At 38.4% G+C, this 21246-nt stretch overlaps 1 protein-coding gene across 1 annotated transcript; it reads right to left on the minus strand.

Annotated features, from left to right (window-relative positions):
- Positions 1 to 7245: 7245 nt before the first annotated feature.
- LOC121800787 (protein FAR1-RELATED SEQUENCE 5-like) lies at positions 7246 to 9211 on the minus strand. The gene is made up of 5 exons (XM_042200288.1): positions 8811 to 9211; positions 8485 to 8680; positions 7888 to 8275; positions 7326 to 7630; positions 7246 to 7257 (listed from the first exon to the last, which is right to left on the minus strand). The coding sequence occupies exons 1-5, from the start codon at positions 9209 to 9211 to the stop codon at positions 7246 to 7248; spliced, it is 1302 nt and encodes a 433-aa protein (XP_042056222.1).
- Positions 9212 to 21246: the final 12035 nt, after the last annotated feature.

The following is a 21246-nucleotide window of genomic DNA, read 5'->3' on the forward strand; positions in this document are numbered from 1 at the left end:
ACTAAGCTTCAAAAGAAAATCAGAATTACCCACGGACAAAGTAATCGACCTAATTAAACTTCTCCACGTCGGGCTTCGTTGTGCAGATATCTCAAGCTTTATATTCAGAGATGAATCACGATTTGATGAAGATTGCAACACAATTTGAGGAATATTGAGAGGTGAAGATAGAGATTTAAGATCATGAGAAAAATCGCTGCAGAGAATCACGTTGTATGGAAAATAACATGCTACTTTCCATTAATATCCTTTAGCTATTATTTTGTGAATAAAATAATAAAATATTGGTAAACTAAATTTGACCACAAGATTAGCCAAGATCTGATTATGAAAATGGATGGACAAGATTTGATTATGAAAATGGGTGGACAAGATTTGATCTCTAGTTCGGTCTTTAAAATTGGTTCGACATTGATCAAGACTATATATACAATGTCAATTATATGTAAAATGTTGTTATTGACATAATTTATACGTAAAATGTTGCTGTTGACATTAATTATATGTAAAACGTTGTTGACTTTAATTATATAGGTCGTTGACATGAAAATATTTATTCTTGACATGAATTATATTGCTCGTTGACAAAATAACGTTTGTTGTTGACATGAATTATATAGGTTGTTGACATAAATTTTATGAAAAATGTTCTTGACATAAATTATATGTAAAACATTGTTGTTGACATGAATTATATGTAAGACGTTGTTGACATAAATAATATAGGTCGTTGACATGAAAATATTTGTTGTTGACATCGTAGTTGACATAAATAACGTTTGTTGTTGACATCGTAGTTGACATAATGTCTCCGTAGTTGACATAGCGTGAAAATTACAATTATGCCCCCTAGTTGACATATTGTCTTAGTAGTTGACAACACACACACACACACACACACACACACACACATATATATATATATATATATAGGGTCCTGTTAGGTTGAGATTTTTTAGCTTAATTGAGATGCATTTTCAGCCACTCATCCACAACATTTTTGAAATGTCAACTGCAAGTAGATTATGTCAACTCGGGGATATTATTGTCAATAGCATGCACATCAAATGTCAACAACTTATAGTTGACATTATATGTGTATAGTTAGTTGACATTAATTGTATATGTAGTTGACATTATATGTGTGTAGTTGACATGAATTGTACATGTAGTTGACATGGATTGTACACATAGTTGACATTATATATGTATAGTTGACATTATATGTGTGTAGTTGACATGAATTGTATATGTAGTTGACAAAAAAAAATTTAAAATTTTTAAATTTTTTTTAAAAAATTTTAAAAAAAAAATTTAAAAATTTAAAAATAATATTTATTGAATAAAATGTACCATGGAAATACCATTCTGCCCTTTCATAATTAATTAATCTAAAAATATTTTCCATGTGGCAAATTCTGGACCACTCATTTAATAAAAATGAATGGTTGATAATGCATCTCAATATATATATATATATATAGGATTGTGATCAAGATAGAATCATTCTTAAACGTAGAACAAATGCCAAACGGAGGTGGATGGACGGACTAGATGAAACTTTGATAAATGAATCCGTGTTGCATTATTAGGCATAATCTGTACATTATATGGGTATAATTGTAAAACAACAATGAATCACACACGTTTCAAAACGGAAGGAGGGAGAATTAAGCGGGATTTTCATAGACCTTCCATCTACTCACTCTCTCTCACTCACTCCAACCGTCTCACTCCTCAATCCATGACTAAATTTCGTCTCCCCTAATTCCCCCCAATTTCCAAACCCTAGCCGCAACTACAAGCCACCCGAAATCAACAAAAGAGTCGATTTTCGCCGTTAAATCAACCTCCAGCGCCGTTTCACAGTCGAAACCTCACTCCATTCGCGTGCGACCATCTAGTTGAAGGTGACGGCAAGGTAGGGTTTAAATGGTTAATTTTTTGGTAATACCCACAGTTAATCGCCGATTTTCACCGCCGACACACCACCTACTCGTTGATTCAATAATTTATCCCAAAAACAAATCACGGCCTTCAAACTCGTTTTGGTCGATATTTTCGTAAATCATAAAATCGTGTTCATTTTTGTTAGGGTTTTGTCCATTATTGAAGTTTGTAGTTAATTACTGGTTTACAATTGTGTATTGGGCGATTATGCAGTGGAAATGTTATCGGGTTTTGATTTTTGGTTCGTCTCACAGATCAAGTATGACGAAAAGAGACCGACCTTTAAAAAGCCAACCAACCCAGGTTGCAGGTGAGCAATCTATTGCATTTGCCTTTAGAATTCCTGGAGTAGTTGTATATTATTGTAAGTAGTGGTGTGCATTATGAATTTGGTTTAAGCTACATCAGTCGGTTTAATAGAAAGGTTGTAAATGGGTGAATGTTATATTCATTTGTGCATTATTTGATTGCTTGTGTACATTATTTATCATGTATTATGCATTATCTAATATAAATGCGATACATTATTGATACCTTCGATTATAATCATGTTCCGATGTCGTATATTGGACAGCAGCGAAGCAGCCTAGATTGGACATTGACGAAGCGGTCGATGATATTATTCCAATTGCGATTGCGAAAAAGTTATGGGAGAGATTGGCTGAGCAAAGGGCCGAGACGAGTACCGCTCATGAAGAGGCAGAGCAGAGGAAACCGAGGGGGAAGAAAGTCGACCATTTCTACTGTCGACGGACCCCAACCGAGTTCATGAACTGTTTAAAAAGCCTAATCCACGGCAGAAGGAAGCCGTTCGAGAACTGGGTTTCGGAGCTATCCTCCATTTCAATATAAAGAAAATTCCGAGATACCTAGCCTATTGGGTTCTAAACACATTTAATCTAGCTCGATGCCAGATTCCATTATCGGGGGTGAGAGCCTAACCCTGGATGAGGAGGACATGCATCTGACGTTTGGCTTTCCGAGAGGTCCGACACCCATTTCACGCCCAATCGACAAACAAAGCAACTTCAAGTTCAATTACTATGTTGCAGCACAGTCTCATAAGGGACGGTTCAAAATGACCCCAAAAGACATTGCGCAGATGATGATGCAGGACGTTGATGGGGGGCCAGATTTCAAGAAACTCTTTAAGTTCATGCTTGAAATGCTGTTATAGAGACTCCGACCGACGGCAATTGCAAGCCAAAGATTCTGCATTTCATCGACGATGTTGATGAGATTAGGAACTTGAATTGGTGCGGTTACGTCTTATCCGTTCTTGAGGTCACGTATCCTAGTTGGGCAAACGGCCAAAGTGTGTCTTTCACCAGGCCACTATCCACTTTTTATTAGTAAGTGAAATAATAACTGCATTATATGTCTATTTACATACATTACTTACATGATACAAATACAATATGCAATGTTGTGTCTGCTGTAACAAATGCATTATATATAGATTGGTACATTATTGCACCTAATTTGCTTCATTAAATAGTTCTGCCAATCTTGTTACAGCTATAATTAATGCATTACATGGACTTGATGGTACATTACTGATTTGCATGGAAAATGTAATTGTTTTTGGTTCATTATTGATATGTTTCCTTGAATCATTTGTTAAGTTTCAGTTGCAATAATCATTACTGTTGTTGATCTCTTGCATTATACCGCTATTACTCATACATTATGTACATATTAAGATACATTATTGACATGTTACATTATGTGGTTTTGTCAGTGTGCGTATATGGACCGCGTGGTTCACTGCCGGAGGTGAGTCATCCGTGCCTGGCCGACAATAAAAGGTTGGACGGCAGAGACCCTTAAGCAAAGGGAGGACGCAGAGCGTGATCAGTACGGAACAGGGAGGTTGGAGGCCCGGATTGACAAGGAGAAGCTTCGTCGGGAGGAGGAAGTAAGGAGGATGGAATCGTTGAACATGGGAGAAGGAGGAGCGCCCAATAGGTATAGAGCGAAGCGAATCAGAGATCAGTTTATCGATTCAAGCTCGCTCATGGTCCACGCAATTTGGACGTGGGTAGATGATTTTAAAAGAATACCTGTTGAGTTGCTAGATAATGAGTGCTTCCGAGTAGGCAGTCAGATAGGAAAGAAATTGTTGGGATTGGAGGATGAGAATGTGGTGGAAGATGATGAAATTGTAACAAAACTGACGTAGCCAGGGGATGACGAAGAAGAGTACAACCCGGAATGGATTGAAGAGATGGAAAAGATGATGGCGGAATATGACAAAGAAGACGATTAATAGGAGCTTCGCTAGGCCATCGTTTGTGTTGGATGTGTTCGATTGTCCTGACCCCTTTTCTACACAGCAAACACATGGGGCAGAGGGTAGTGGTGGTGGAGAGGAAAACAACAATGATGAGAGAGCACATGATGCCCCAGTTGTTGATCAGCCGGGAGTTGATGATCAGCCAGGAGACATTCCAATGCACGACCCAAGAGGTGATGATATCCCCGATATCATATCAAAGGATGATGGTGTAGCCGGACTTGAAGTCCCATCTGAAATGCGTACTTCAGTCTGTGCAACTGCGACATCATCAGATATGGCAGCTGGTGGGGGAGTGTTAAGCAAGACTGGGGTATACATTAACAAACTAAACCCTTTGGCGCTCTTACTTTTGTACATTATTAACATATTTTCAATTTTGGTGCAATTGTGTACAGGCGTCTGAGACAAGAGTTGAAGATGGAGGTGGTGCAATTTTGGTGAGGAAAGATGGAGATGGTACCAGATATAAGAGTAAAACACAGACAGAGAAAGCCACAAAAAAGAGTGCAGGGGTAGAGGAGAGTGTCAAGGTATTTACATCTTAAACATTACTTGCAATATATATTAGTATTGGTACATTATTGTCACTGCATTTATTATTACATTATATGTCTGTCTGGCTACATTATATAGGTTGTCTCCTAAATTAATTGATTTTTTAGCTCAGATACATGCCTCGGCCAAGGGGGAACGCGCTTTCAGGCTGACAAAACAACACAGTCCATTAAGAAGGGAGCTCCTAAGGGGGAGAAGAGAAAACAATTGGCAATTCCAAATGTGGTTGCATAACTACATTATATGCTTGTATTGATACATTATTTTGGTGGTTACATGTATTATTTGGTTTTTGTTTTTTTCAATCAGAAACCTGTTTCAGCTAAGGGGAAGGGCATTGAGATTGGTGTTGTGAAAACAACACAGCCATCTAAAGATGTAGCTGGAAAGGGTGGGAATGGAAAAGAGTTGGCCATTCCAAATGTGGTTGCTCAAGGAATAGGGAAAGACAAGCAGATCCAACAGGATGAGGCTGGAGATGTGGTATGGAATAGCTTATTTCATTCAAACATTAAAGTACTGGATATGTCAATTTTACCATGTATGGATATTGCTCACTTGTGTTAACTATATCTTCCATTCGTGCAGGAGACTATGAATCTTGCAACATCCCGATTGAAGAAAGCCAGTATGGCTGCCCGGTCTCCATTCAACGAGCAGGCGGTTAGACTAACAACTAAGCCCAACAATGTTGAAAAGGAGGTCTACTACTAGGTTCTTAGCACAGCTGAAACAATTAAGTAAGTTTTGTAATTTTGCTGTTATTGTTAGCACATCGGTTATTTTTGTTTAACGGTTTAATGTTGTTTAGGGATTCTGTTGTCTACCAAGACAGCTTTAGGAAAACTGTGCAGATTGAGTTCCAGTCTTTAGTGTCGTTTAAGGCAGTGAGCCCCGCTATTGTAGATACTTGTAGCTCTTACCTGAATAAGATGGAAATGCTCAAGGCACTGGAGACTATTTCCAGGCTGTTCTTCTCAACAAATCCATGCGTGAGTGAAAAATGTTATACTATCATTTACAAATTACTGTTGTAATTACAAATAATTAACTAGTTAGCCAAATAAACTATATAAACACACTGTGGTCGACACACCTCCTGAATGGACAGAACAACGGCAGTTCGAGTCGTTCTGGACTCTACTATTCGAGGAAGCGCTTGGAACGGGTAGCTTTCAATGGGAGAAATATGACATAGTGAGTGATAATATAATAATGTATCTGATATTCATTAATAATGTACACAAAAATGTATCATGTAATGTACCTTTCATTGTGCAGTTCTTCTTCCCAATTTGGGGTACGAGCCAATAGTATGTGGTCTGTTTCGATCTGCCTGATGGAAAAATAAACATCATCGACCATAGTTTGGCTGAATCCCACGGCTCCTTCAGCACAAAGTATGGGAAGACACCCTCCATTCTGGTACGTAATGTGGGTCTTCAGTTACGGTGCGTTATATTCAACAAAATGTACATTATTTTGAGTTCTTACACATTTTTTTTATTTGATGTAGAAAAAGTTCTTGGCAGATGCACTTACGAAGTGCAAGGTTCCAAAAATGTCAGCCCAGGTCCGAAAATATAGTGCACATGTCGTGACAATGCCCTGGAGGAACAACATCTGCACCATGGAGACAGGGGTCTATGTCATGCGGCATATGGAGACCTACTTTGGTGAGAGAGAGAAAGAATGGGAGTGCGGACTCAACGCCAAGGGGACAAAGAGCTTGGAAATGTTCCGAATAAAGTTTGCAAAGATGCTGCTTACTTGTGCACATAACTCCAGATGTGGCATCAACCAAACTAAAGCCACCAAGCATTGGAGAGAGAGGCCGTCAAAATTCAACTTCGATAAGTGGGTCGATAATTATGGGCTGGAGTGATCGTATGGATGATGATTGGATAAGCTATTTAAATGTGTTTGAACTCTCTGTTTTTTTTTATAACTCATGTTGGAAGGGAAAATAGCCAACTTGAGGCTTGGTCTGTTTTCAACAATATGTAGTGTGGTGAACTTCTTGCAAACATAATCATATTTTGGTATTAGTGTATGATGTCATTAAATCAAAACATATAATGGATGTAAATTACCGAATAATGTCACGTTACTGCTTAATAATGTAAAATAGGAATAAAATAATGTAAAACTCATTAACTGAATTTAAATAATAATGTACAACAAACTGAACAGATATTGCATATAGAGTTATGCGATCATGGACTCTCAAAATATAATGGATGTAATTAACCGAATAATGTACAAAATGTACTTATTAATGAACTGTACTGGAATAATTGTGTACAGTAAGTTAAGTGCTTATGAACAATAATGTACAACTTCATGAATAATGATGTACGTTAACAGATTATTAATGCAATATTATTATGTATAAAATGTTGACAGTGGTAATACTAATAAGACTAAGACAACGAATTGAATCATAAGTATATCTAAAAAACAAAACCAATAATGTTGTGAGGTGCAAAATACATAAACTTTTCCTCTTGGCCTTCCGCACCTCTTTCTCCATCGCCATCTCTTTAAGCATTGGACAATTTCTAGAGTCGTGATGGTCCATCTCATCGCATGCCTTACATCGTCTAAGAGGCCTAGTAGCCTCCTTTATAGCCTTTTCTCTTTTGGAAATTAGACGGCTCGCAGAGCTGCTAGTGTGGCCCTTGGTCTTGACAACATCCGGAGGATGGACCTGAACTACCTTAGGCCTTACCATTCCATAAAACTCTTTAATCATTCGCCTCTTTTCCGAGGCAGACGTTGTAGGAGTTCCAGCTTGAAGAGAATTACCAAGTTCTTCCACACCACCTACGAATGCACAAAGCACATCAATGTCCATCTCAAATTGTCAAAGAAAACCATAGAAGATCGAAATCCCTTGATTTGAAACAGTTTGACTATCATCAACGATGGACCTAGTAGGTAGGGCGCCATCAAACTGCCCATGTACAGCCTTGGCTAACGGAGTCTTCATCCATCTACTTTCGTAGTATTTATCAGGAATTTTTTTCACTTCATTGTTCCCGAACAAAAAAAAATATGGTTGCACAAATATCCCTGCCTACCGAAAACTTTGCATTCGCATGAGTATGAGTCATCAGTCTTATCGTGCCTCACAAAATATGAATTGTGATTGTTTTCCCCAAGATTGTAGGTGTCAACCATATCTGTAGATGAAAAACCAAGCAAGCAGCATCTGTCATTACCCTCAACAATTTCTTCTTGTATTTTCTTGAACATACTATCGGTGTACAGCGTCGAAGCATGTTTCTCGAATGGCAATGCAGTGGCCAATATGGGCAGGGCAGTTGCATCGTGGTAGTCCAACTTTGTTCTACTGTTTCGTTGAAATTCAACGGCATTGTTGAAATTCAAGTAGAATTCAGCAATGTTAGCTCGGGGCTTCAAAATTTTTTGTACAAGTTGTTCTCCGATTCGGATATGGACGTAGTCCTAATCATCGAACCCAGTGGAAAATCTCTTAAGTACGCCGGTATCCAAAATTGGCTATAGTCGTACAATGTGTTGAACCTGTCAACGTCTCCCAGCCCATGACGTTCCACCACTCCATTCCACTCCTCTTCGAATTTGTCGGGTTCAAGGAGGTCCGACTTATGCATTATATGTCACATACACCATCGGTGTCGAGTGCCAACGAGAACCTCTTCAATAGCTGATCTCATGCCCAAGTCTTGATCAGTTGTGATCATTTTGGGTGCTACACTCATGCATTCAACGAAATGTTTGAACAACCAAGCAAATGCTCCTGTTTTCTCGTTGCACACCAATCTGGCGGTGAAGGTTACAGGTCTTCCATGATTGTCCTTTCCCGTGAAAGGTGTGAAGATCATACAATATCTGCGTATCACAAAGTAATGCATCATTAGCATCATTACCTACGAATAATGCATCATTAGCTACGAATAATGTATAGGACAAGCATTGTAATGCAGAGGGTAATGTACAATACATACGTTGTAATGTATACCTGTTTGTGTTGTACGTGGAGTCAAACGCCACAATATCACCAAACATATGGTAATTCCTCTTCATCAAACCGTCGCACCAAAAGAGAGCAACCAACTGGTTAGTAGCATTAACTTCGTAGTTATATGTGAATGACTCGGGCATTTCCTTCTTCTTAGCCATATCATCCAACACCATTTGCACGTCGAACCCATGTGCGTATGCTTTGATGTCTCGAGAAGCGTTCTTGATATCCCCGACAGTGCAATCGACAAGTTCAAACCCACTGAGAATTTCCTTCAACACCTTAAAGGTAAGTGCGAGGCCTATATTAGCCTTGGAACAGTCAAGAATGAATTTGTGATGTACATCATCCAACTTTCGATTAAGTGCCATAAAATGTTGATGCTCTGATTCAACCATATAATGAACCTCGTTGAACTCCTGAATAGTATAACCTGGAAGTCCTCCTTAGAAGAAGAACTTGAACGATATACTCGTTTTACAACCACAACGCTTGGATAACCGTCTGCGTTTCATAGAAAAACCAGAACGTGCATTCAATTGGTCATCCTCGTTCGACTTCTTGCTGCCTTCCCTATTTCATACAACACAATACCAAGTAGTAACACCGTCCGTCTTCTTCATTCCTTGTTTGCGCGTATCAAAACCAACAGCGTGGGCATATACATCGTAAAACGTGAAAGCAAAATCTAGTGATCACTCTAACTAATCGGTATTCAGTTATCACTTCGGATTAATAATCAATGAAGGGAAAATTTTAATTACCTTCTTCCATTAAACACGAAATCAATGACCGAGTGCTCCCACTAATCGGTATTTTTTCAGAACAAATAAAAACCGTGTGTTCTTCGATTTAGAAAAACAGACAACAATTTAGGAATGAGAATTTCTTCACGGGAGAAGTCACGCTGAAATTTTCGACAGAGAAGAAAGATTTGAAAGTTTCGCCAGAGAAGAAAGATTGAAACGTGTAATCGTGGAAAATAACCGTTGTGATCTTTGATAGAGATAATCAAGGCAATTGCCATAACAAACTAATTCGTGTATACCCAATTTGACCTTTTTGAATTATTAAAATATTTTAATTAAATACATGTGGCATGATTTTAGGCCATCAGATCTTAAGATTATGGGGCTGAGATTTAGGGAGAATGTTGAACAAAAAATAGAAAAATGATATGAATACATCCCTATATATATATATATGGAGGCGCACTATGGTCAATAAGTGAAATTCTGTCAAAAATCAAAGCAAATCTCAGCCCTTGGACCCTTGGATTGGATGGTTGTGATAAGCTACATTATTAGACGAGCTACATTATTAGACTAAAATGCTACATTATTAGCTAAGTTACATTATTAGACTAATAATCTACATTATTAGATGACATGTGGCATTAATCTGACCATTAGATAACAAGATTCAATGGACTACAGGTGTTTTAATTTTGAACACTATTTAACTTATGAATCTGAATACATCCCTATATAGGGGCGCACTATGGTGAATAAATGAAATTCTGTCAAAAATCAAAGCAAATCTAAGCCCTTGGACCCTTGGATTGGATAGTTTTGATAAGCTACATTATTAGCCTAAGATGCTACATTATTAGACGAGCTACATTATTAGACTAAAATTCTATATTATTAGCTAAGTTACATTATTAGACTAATAATCTACATTATTAGATAACACGTGACATTAATCTGACCATTAGTAGTATTGTGTTATTTTTAATAATTTCTATTCTCATCACAATATAATTTATATAAAAGAATAAATTTGAAATATAAAAATTCCGGGTTTATGGGTACCCGATTAGTTGGGTTCAGGTACCCGCATTCGGTATTAGGGTATCCGAATTCACATACGGGTCGGGTATTAGGTATGATATTTTTGAGATTTCGGGTTTGGTACCCGCAGGTACCCGAATTTACGGGCCTAGAGATAAGTTTGTATATGAAATTGAAATAATATTGAATGCCATAAATGTCATAACTATAATTTCTCTTACTGGCATAAAACTGGGTTCGGCCCAAAACATCTAACTTTCATAAATAATTATAAATCCAATCCTTATTGAAGTTCTCTTGAAATATATCAAGAATTTGTGCGTAATTATAAAATAATTGATCAACCGCATTGCCACATATATTAAATAAATCGAAATTTCAAGAAAGTGCTGGCCACCATCAACCTATCGCTTCTATATAATTGCGTCATTCATTTTGATTCCAAAACCGCATACTGATAACCTTTTTATAATTTTTTTTCATCTCTTTCGATTCGTTTAATTTTATTTTATTGTTATGGCAATAATAGAAGTTACTGATTTAATAAATGACACGTAATACTTCATGTGGTTGCATACTAATTGGGTGCACGTCTGCATGTCATGTCGACCGCTCACTGTTATTTACAAATTACAAGTAATTTTATGCAACGCCCAAAATATCAATAATCATATTATCGTATGGTAGGTATAGTTGGCAGCACGAAGCTGCGATAACCTTGAGGTCGCGGACCAGGGGCAAACGGCGTACACCCATGTGTAATGAGGGTAGGACTAAAGCCCTCAATAAAATTGTATTTAAATTTTTTTTCTTTTAATTTTTTTAAAACTTATTTAAGTTTTAAGGTAAATTATTATGTAAAATCCCTTATAAATAATTTAAAACACTCAAAAATATACTTTAAAATAAAATTTAGAAATCACAGCCCTTATCATAATTTATTTTTGTGTCCGCCCTTGTCGCGGACTCATAGGTTCAATCTGCAAATCTCAAGCTAGATCTAGATTAGTTAGATTCTATCAAAGACGGTTCGATGTACCTGTAATTAAACAAAAAAGGATGTCAGCTTAATTAAGAAAGATGGTGTTATATGCATTACTTATATCTAGCCTACTTATATTAAATGAAATTCAATATAGAGCACACACACGAACATGTAATCTTTCATGTTTCCAGAAGAATAGAAAGCAAGCGAGAGATGTATATTAAATTGTATAACTAGAACAAAATTTAATTCACAAAATCTTCTAATAAAAAAGGTTAACAAATTTCCGCGTAATAGGAGATCATTTTCAAAAAATAAAATAAAAAATCGCTAATTAAGGAGTATATTAGAATCAAATATTTATAGGTCTTAGTAATATGGCAATTCATTGTTATAATGATGTTATAATTTTTAATCTGTATGACACTTATTTTTCCGTTATAATTGTCAAACCTAAAATGTTTCAAAAACTTTCAATTCAATATAACTATCACGTTTTAAATTATATTAATTAAATGTACTTTTATGGAATTTTAAAAAAAATTAATTACATATTTTTAAATAAAGAGATTTGCTGAAAAAAATTGTTTCTATGTATTTTTGTCTACTGCCGTTATAAAAAAGTAAATCTAATATTATAAAGACATAAATTTATTATATGATTAAGTAAATTCATTGGTACGATGAACGTAGTTCTCAAATTTTGTAATGTTACAAATGTCAACCTCCTTAACTATCATGAGATTAATATACTAGCAATGTGATAAGATACATTGAACAGGAGAGGTGCGTTATAATGCTAATTTTTCTTAAATTGGTAACTCATTAACGCAGTATATTAAAAATGTCAACACAAATTTGGTTTGACATTTTAATATACAGTGTTTACATTTTAAATATCAATGTCAACACAATGTATTAAAATACTCCATCAACTAAGTTTATGTTGACATTTCAATATCATCGTGTTAACATTTTTAATATACTGCATTGATGAGTTACCGGAGTTAGCAACTTAAGAAAATTAGCAACGGATCACACCTTCATGAATATTATCGTAAAGTAGGTCAACGTTAAAATTAAGTGTATTCCAAATTTGTAAAATGATTTAGGATGAAGAAAGAGCAATTTTGGTGAAAAAATCTTATCCATACTGAATATCCTAATTTATAGATTTGTTGTATATAACAGCTAAGATCAAAACATAATTGACTAATCTACCCTTAATGCCCTAAATATGATAATCTAATGACATTCATATAATCTAATCTTTGGCGGTTCAATTTCTGTTACGAAGGATCATATTTGATCTTCGTTAACTGATGCACTTTTTATTAGTACTAAAAGCTGAAAGCAATGGTACGATAAAATTATGGATCGAGTTGTATAATAATGCACTTTTTACTAGCACAAAAACCAATTACAAGTATATTGTATAACACTAGTTTAGACAAAGGTTAGTATTGAGATATCGATCATGAGGAATATGATTGCAAACTGTCTATCGTATAATAGACGTCATATACTATCTAAAGACACAGATTTTAAGTTTATTAAGATAGGCATAACCAAATAAAATTAGAAAATAAAACACAAATAAATAATATAAAGGAGGCGAAAAATGAAATTCAAGGCATATTGATTTCACAACTTATTTACAGATTAGCAGCTACCATCCAATCTCACATAAAAATTGTTACTAGAGCGAATCACACGATTTTTCCCAATTTTGGGGAAAGTAGATTACATACCTTAAGGCCGTCAATAAAAAATCATGTAACTCTGAATAGTTCCTAAGTCACTTAAAAGCCTATCCTTTTGGGAATATTGACTATAGTGTTATTGATTTCAATCTAGCATATAGGTCCTTTCTCGATTCCCCCACATACAATTAAATCATACTCCCTCTTTCCCTTTTTAAGCGGAACATTTCTTATTTGACACAAAAATTTATACAATATTGTTTTGTAAGTTTAAGTGGAAAGTGAATAAAGTAAGAGAGAGGAGAAGTAGAAAGACTGATGTTTCCATTTTAAGAAATGTAGAGAGAGACACTCCAAAAAGGAAAATGTGTCACTTAGATTGGAACATATGAAATACATCTATTGTTTGTCAGGCAACCAAAGCATTATCCCATATAATTGAACGAAGTAAATTATACATTTAGATAATAAACTGAAATTAAATAAATATAAATGTTACATTCAAAATTAAATAAATATAAATGTTATATTCAAATCCCTAGAATTCTTACAGTTATCTACTGATAGACAAATAGTAAAAATAATAAACTGAAGTTCTATGACACAAAGAAATAGATAAAACCCAAAGTTAAATTTTGAAGTCCCTAATCTTCTCTTGCAAGGATCACAGCTTCTAGATACATGGTGGAAGCTAAGGAATTTTAGAACTATAGATAGGACTAAGACTGTGGAACAGCTGAATCCATTTCCATGATAAATGTTGAGGAGTATTTATAGACCTGGAGGCTAATGCTCTGATTTGGTAACAATTTCAGCCTCAAAAAGTAAGTCTTGGCTTGAATTAGGTCGAGATGGCTCGCTCCAATCTCAGCGGACAACTGAGTCGAAGTCAGCGGACCATTGACTGTAGGCTGATCTCTCGGCCCCAAACTCGACCGTTCGGCAGGAGTCAGTAAACCGCTGGGCGAGAGGTCTTTGGCCATGTGTGTACCGAAGCGGGCTGTTAGGGCTTCTCTGTCGACTGCTGACCATCTCAACGACCACTGACTTTGGGTCAACGGACCGTTAACTTCCTCGAATGGGTCCGTTTCCTAAATTCGACATTTTTTATACTTTTTCTATCATTTCTCAACAAACAATCTATGAGCTTATGTACAAATGATTAATCTTATAATCACCTAAATAGATTATTTACCCGAATTTATTTAATTTGCTAGTCATCCGCAAAAAATTCCATTAAAAACGGAGGGCATCGGAGGCAGTGATGTAAATCAAATAATGCTAATTCTACTCCAAGATTTATCCTATTTTTTATATTAAAATCATCTATCAATTAATCATTAAAGTTTGATTATTATATATTAGTTGATAGATGTATATGTAGAGTGAAGGCATATAATGAGCCAAATCGGATCTGGGGTCTGATTCAAACTGTTCGTTGCCTATCAAGACAATGTCCAAATTCTTTTATCTTATTTCCATTATCTTCGTCTTTGAAATATCTTCGTGTGGGTACCTTGTACGCCTCAATCGGAGCTCGGATGAAGAAGTTATGACCATTTGATGAAGGTTGCGCGAAGCAATGCGAACCCGGCGAACACGTCCGACCCGGGCGTTTTTTGACTAACAAAACGCACGGGTCCAGTAGAAACGCCCAGGTTGGCATCGTTTTCGCCCGGTTGGCACCATTACGCCCGGGTCGGGCGTTTTTCTCAGAAACTGCCGAATTTTAGTCTTCAAATTGGTTTCTAGAGTAGTTTTTTGGGGAGATTCAGAAATTCCGGACGAAAAAAGAGAGAGGAAAAAAGAGTGGAAGAGAGAGGAAAAAAGAGAGGAGGAAGAAGACAAGGAAGAAATTCCGGCCAACATTCCGACGAACCATCTCCGAATCTCCGTTCTACTCAACGAGAGCATGCTTCTTATGGTTTTCATTGTGATTTCTACCATGTGTTTAGGCTAAACTCTCAATATTGCTCCAAGTTGTGATTTAGGCTTGTTTGAATGTATCTACACCTTTGAATACACGTTTTGACATCATTGATGTGTTTTATGTTAGATTCTATCACTTTAGAGACATCTATCTTTATAGATGTTTAATCCTTGTTTATCGTCTCTTTAACATAGACTTGGATGGACTAATCAATTGATGTGTTGTTGAATTTAAATTGTTCAGATGATAATTTGACAACGGATTAGGTAAGTTTATATAGTAGATGATCTTTTATTCCCGCGCTTCCGCGGGAATTTAATATCTTTGAAAGTTAGTTCATGGAAAAAGTGTTCAGCTGACTGTGAACTATACGTCGCAAACATGTTCAGTGCATGCGATTAGGTTGATTAATTTATCCCAAAATTTGTGCTTTTGATAGGTGTAGAAATATGTAAGTCTATTGATCAACTTGGAGTGACATATCTTTCTATTTGTGAAATCCTTCTGATTTTATTCGTTTGTTTTAATTTTGTCTAAATCTTTCAAAACCAAAAATCAAATCCTTATGTTACATCTTTTTAACTTAATAAGTTTTAAACAATCTTCTACCTCCCTGTGGATCGATACTTGAAATACTACTAACGACGTTGTAATCTTGCAGTATCGTAGTATTATTAGAGTTAATTAATTAAACTTGATATATTGTGTGAACTGAATTTGAGACTCTAAAATACGCATCAGGCAGTGAAGAGCGCCAGTGGTATGAGGGCAGAAGGGGAGATTGCAGGATGGAGGAGGCGTAGATGAAGTCAGTGAGTTCCCGTCAAAAAACAAAAGTAAATAAATGTATACTCATATATAAGACGACCTATTTTCCTTTTTAGTTGATCCCAACCAATATGACTCATTATTAAAAAAATAGAAACACATTTATCTCTACTTTATTTAATATCTCTTACTTTACTCTTCACGCAACACACAAAATAAAACGGCATAAAATCCGTGTCACCAAAGAATGGGTCATCTCCCCTTTGAGACGGAGGGAGTAATAAATTAATTTTTATAAAAAACATAAAAACGTGAAAATCAATTGAACTAGTTTATGGTTGCTAGTCGGAGCATCCGATATTTCCTATTCAAAACGTGTTGACATGTAAAGTGTTTTTTCGAGTAGATGGATCAGACTGCTTACTAGTTTGCAGCCGAACTGATTCATCCGATTCCATTTCAAACATTGACAATTTGTTTAAAGGGTAATTGGATTTGATAAAAATGGGTTGGTAAGTAGCAATAATAAGTGGACGCGATATTGGCAACATTGACAATTTGAAAGTATAATTAATGTTAAAGTTGGTGGGATAGTGACAACATTTGACTGATAAACTCACAAAATCGACATATGCTTTCTACCTACTTAATCAAATTCACCAAAATAATTTCTCAAACAATTTTACTACAACAATAGTAGAAATAAAAATAAATAAATCATAAATTACTAGTATGTATTTGATGGGGTACGTACTAAACAAGCCCAATAGCAGTGACGGCCCATCAGCCCAAAGCCCAAGGAAGAGTATCAGTTCGGCATTACCAAAGAGTTCGGCCCCAGCCTACAGCTCGGTAAAAGCCAACCAATCAGTTCGGCATTACCAAAGAGTTCGGCCCCAGCCTACAGCTCGGTAAAAGCCGACCAATCAAGCTCTACTCTCAGATCGGCAAAAGCTGCTCGGCAATAGTTCAGAAGTTCGGTCTCAGTATTCGACCGAATTGGGAGATAGTGGACTCATGCAGAACCTCCACGACCTCCACTACACGATCTATTTAGTGGTGTCAACTCATGCAGGATAGCGGACCAAACAAAGAGATAGTGGACCCATGCAGGATCTCATGACCTCCACGACATCCACTACCTAGTTAGTGGTGATGCAAGCCACGACCTAGTTAGTGGTGATGCAAGCCACGATCTTAGTTCAATGTATAAATAGAACTTAGATCAGATAGAGGAGGCTCGAGACATCAAATATCATATAGCAAGTCTGTATTTGTAAGCTGGAAAACCAGATCAAGCAATACAATCTTGCCCTCCTTTCTTCCCGTGGACGTAGATTTACTTCAGTAAATCGAACCACGTAATTCCTGGTGTCGTGATCTATATTCATTACCTGCATTTACTACCATCAAAAATTCGCCCAACCATCACTGGCGCCGTCTGTGGGAAACAGAGAACCAAATTTGTGATAAAGCGAATTTTTGACCCTTTTTCCACCCAAAAAAAAAAAAAAAATGCATACCAGATCACATAACACCCATAATACCGTTCGTGATAACCCTGAGGAAGCTAGTCCAGCCCGCAGGTCTGGAAAACAGCCTCGGGAGAAATCTACTTCCAGTTCTCACGGAGAAGGAACAAGCCGCTCAAAGACTCATCGCACCGAGTCTTCCCAGCAGCCCGATTTGAACGAGGCTGTCAAATTGTTTTTGGCCGAGAAGCAGGAAGAGTTCTTAATTTTCCTGCAAAAGAGCCAAAAGCCGGAGACGAAAACGGTGGATTTTCCCTCCTCATCCAGACATGAAAGTCACTACCGCAGTAGTGCCGTGTCTTCCAGGAAGAAGAATCCTCAACCCCGACATGTTCCTGTTCCTCCTCGGTATCGGAATCACAGGAGAACTCCATCTCCTCCATACCGAAGAGATGTCGGGTTCGCCATGTACGGAGCATTGAAGACTCCGTTCTCGGACGATATCACCCGAACTCCCTTGCCACAGAACTACCGAACTCCGTCGATGACTTATGACGGGTTAGAGAATCCTCATGACTTCCTGGGACGCTATCAGTATAACATGGCGAACCAGGGTCTCAATGAGGTCCATATGTGCAAGCTGTTCCCCGAGCTGCTTATCGGGAACGCAAGAAGGTGGTTCGATAGCCTCCCCCAAGGCAGCATTAGATCTTACCGAGATCTAATGGATGCTTTCCACAGGAGGTTCTTTCAGAAAGCGGAAGCCCGAATCACTTCGGCTCAGCTGCTTTCTATACGTCAAAGTCGCGACGAAAAGATCAGCGACTTTATGACGAGATTCCACAAGGAATGCCTACAAGTAGATGATCTCAATGATCTACTTGTCATTTCGGCATTCCAAAATGGAATCCTGCCCGGAGCTCTCTACAGAAAGCTCGTGGAATGCAGTCCGCAAACAGCTCAAGAGATGTGGGACATTGCGGACCAGTTCTCTCGTGCCGATGAGGCAGACCGTCGCAAACGGTCTTTAGACAGCTCATCCCGAGGAGACAGGAGGAAGCCCGATCATAGCGATCAGGGACATCCTCGCCGAACTCCTTTTGGCGATCAGGGACATCCTCGCCGAACTCCTTTTGAAAGGATTCAAAGGGCTCCGGTGCAAGACCGATTGGGGCCACGTCTCAATCCTGAGAAGCCGCCCGCTCAGTTCGTACCATTGAACAAGTCGAGAGCGGAAATTTTCGAACTGCATTCCGATATGTTCGAAAAACCAAAGCGGATGACGAAATCGGCCGCGCGTCGACCTCAGGATCAATATTGCTCCTTCCATCAAGACCACGGTCACGATACCGAGGAGTGCCGACATTTGGCTGCAGGTATTGACGCTCTTGTGAAAGCAGGAACGTTAAAAAAATACCAAAGCAAGCAGCCGAAAAAGAACAAAAAGCAGAGAGGTGCAAACTGCGCTCCTCAGGATCTGAAAAAGCAACAGAACCCCGAAGACGATGACGAGCTGCAATATGATGGAGTAATCCTGACTATTGATGCTCTCCCTGCCGGGAAGACTAAATCGTCCCTGAAGTCAGAGCGCAGAGGTTTCAATCGAGAGGAGCCAACGCATAAAAGGCTGAAGCAGGACGAAGTGATTACATTTTCAGATGCAGATCCCGTCCCGGCCATCTCTCCTCATCAAGACGCTATTGTCATCCAAGCCGGAGTGGCAAACAAACTGATCCACAGAGTGTTTGTGGATACCGGAGCGTCAGTCAGCATTCTTTTTAAAGAATGTTTCGATAAACTAGAAGTGGATCCAGCTCGGCTCAGTCCGGCTCCACTTCCTCTGAAAAGTTTCGCCCAGGAGGACACCCGCCCTGAAGGTATTATCAGCCTTCCGATCACGGTGGGAAAAGCGCCTACAAGCTCCAGTACGATGATCGAGTTCTTTGTGGTAAAAGCTCGGTCCCCGTACAACATCATCTTGGGAAGAGACTGGCTCAACGCAGTTCGGGCCGTTTGCTCTACTTATCACCTCACCATCAAGATTCCCACTAAAGGTGGGATAGCGGTCATCCGAGGTGATCAAAAGAGAGCAAAAGAGTGTCTGCAGATTGCGCTTAAAAGTGCCGAGCAATCAGATCGGCATCATCAAGCATAGCAATCACAGCAACCGGAGTCAGAGGCAAGCGAAATGACCGAAGTCACACCAGAGTCGAACTCAATGACCGTTCAGTTATACGAAGATGATCCATCCAGAACGGTCAAGATCGGTTTCGCGGGAACGCCTCTACTCCGGGAAAAGACCATCCAGCTCCTCAAGGAGTACAAAGATGTCTTTGCATGGTCTCCGTTGGACATGACCGGAGTGCCCTCTGAGGTAATCACTCATCGGTTAAATATTGATCCTTCAGTCCGGCCTATAAAACAGAAGCAAAGACTCTTTGCGGCAGAAAGAAATCAAGTCATCCATCACGAAGTCCGCCAATTATTGAAAGCGGATGTATTATTCGAGGTGAAATATCCTTCTTGGGTGGCCAATCCTGTGATGATCAAGAAAAAAGAAGGAGGATGGCGGATGTGCATAGATTTTACCGATCTAAACAAGCACTGTCCTAAAGATTGCTATCCCCTTCCGAACATAGATAAAAAAGTAGAAGCTTTGATCGGCTTCGAAATTTTCTGTTTTCTTGATTTATACAAAGGCTACCACCAAGTTTTAATGGATGAGAATGATGCTTCAAAAACGGCTTTCATTACTGACTTCGGCATCTTTGCTTATAAAAAGATGCCATTCGGTTTAAAGAATGCCGGAGCCACATATCAAAGGATGGTAGATAAGCTCTTTCGGCATTTGATCGGAAAAGAGGTTGAAGTGTATGTTGACGACATAGTCGTCAAAAGCAGAAGCACTTCGGAGTACGAAGACAACCTCAAATCCACCCTCGACGTGCTCAAAAAAGCCAACCTCAAACTCAATCCCCAAAAATGTACCTTTTTGGTAGATTCGGGAAAGTTTCTGGGTTGTTGGGTTTCAAGGGACGGACTCAAGGCAAATCCCTCAAAAGTTCAAGTTGTTCAGAACATGGCGATGCCGAAGTCCATACATGATGTGCAAAGACTAACTGGATGTCTAGCCGCACTGAATAGATTCCTTTCCCAAGCAGCCGAAAAGCAACTACCGTTCTTCAAAGTATTGAAAAAGGCACCAAAGTTTGAGTGGGGAGCCGAGCAGAAAAAGGCTTTTGACGAGCTCAAAAGTTATTTAGCCAAGCTTCCAATTCTCTCTGCTCCAACAGATGCCGAAGTGATATTCTTATACTTAGCGGCATCAGATCAAACCATTAGCGCGGTGCTTGTACGAGAAGAAGGCCTAAAGCAGCTTCCCATCTACTTTACAAGCCGAGCATTAAGAGGTCCAGAAACAAGGTATCAACCTCTGGAAAAAATTGCTCTGGCATTAGTAAATGCAGCAAGGAGACTGCGGCCATACTTCTATGCTCACAAGGTATGCGTCTTAACCGATCTGCCACTTCGGCAAGTTTTGACCAAGCCAGAAGCATCAGGCAGAATCGCCAAATGGGCCATAGAGTTGGGAGAACACTCAATAGAATATCTACCTCGGAAAGCCATCAAGGGACAAGCCTTGGCAGATTTTCTTGCAGAGGCAGAGTTCGATCAAGCAATCCCTGTTATTGCCGAACAGAAAAATCCTGCCAATGACGAACTAACACAGCCCCAAGAATCCGAAGTAGAACCGCCGGACTGCTGGAGTGGATTCGTAGATG

The sequence above is a fragment of the Salvia splendens genome, chromosome 4, assembly GCF_004379255.2.
Source record: "Salvia splendens isolate huo1 chromosome 4, SspV2, whole genome shotgun sequence".
Classification (NCBI taxonomy): domain Eukaryota; kingdom Viridiplantae; phylum Streptophyta; class Magnoliopsida; order Lamiales; family Lamiaceae; genus Salvia; species Salvia splendens.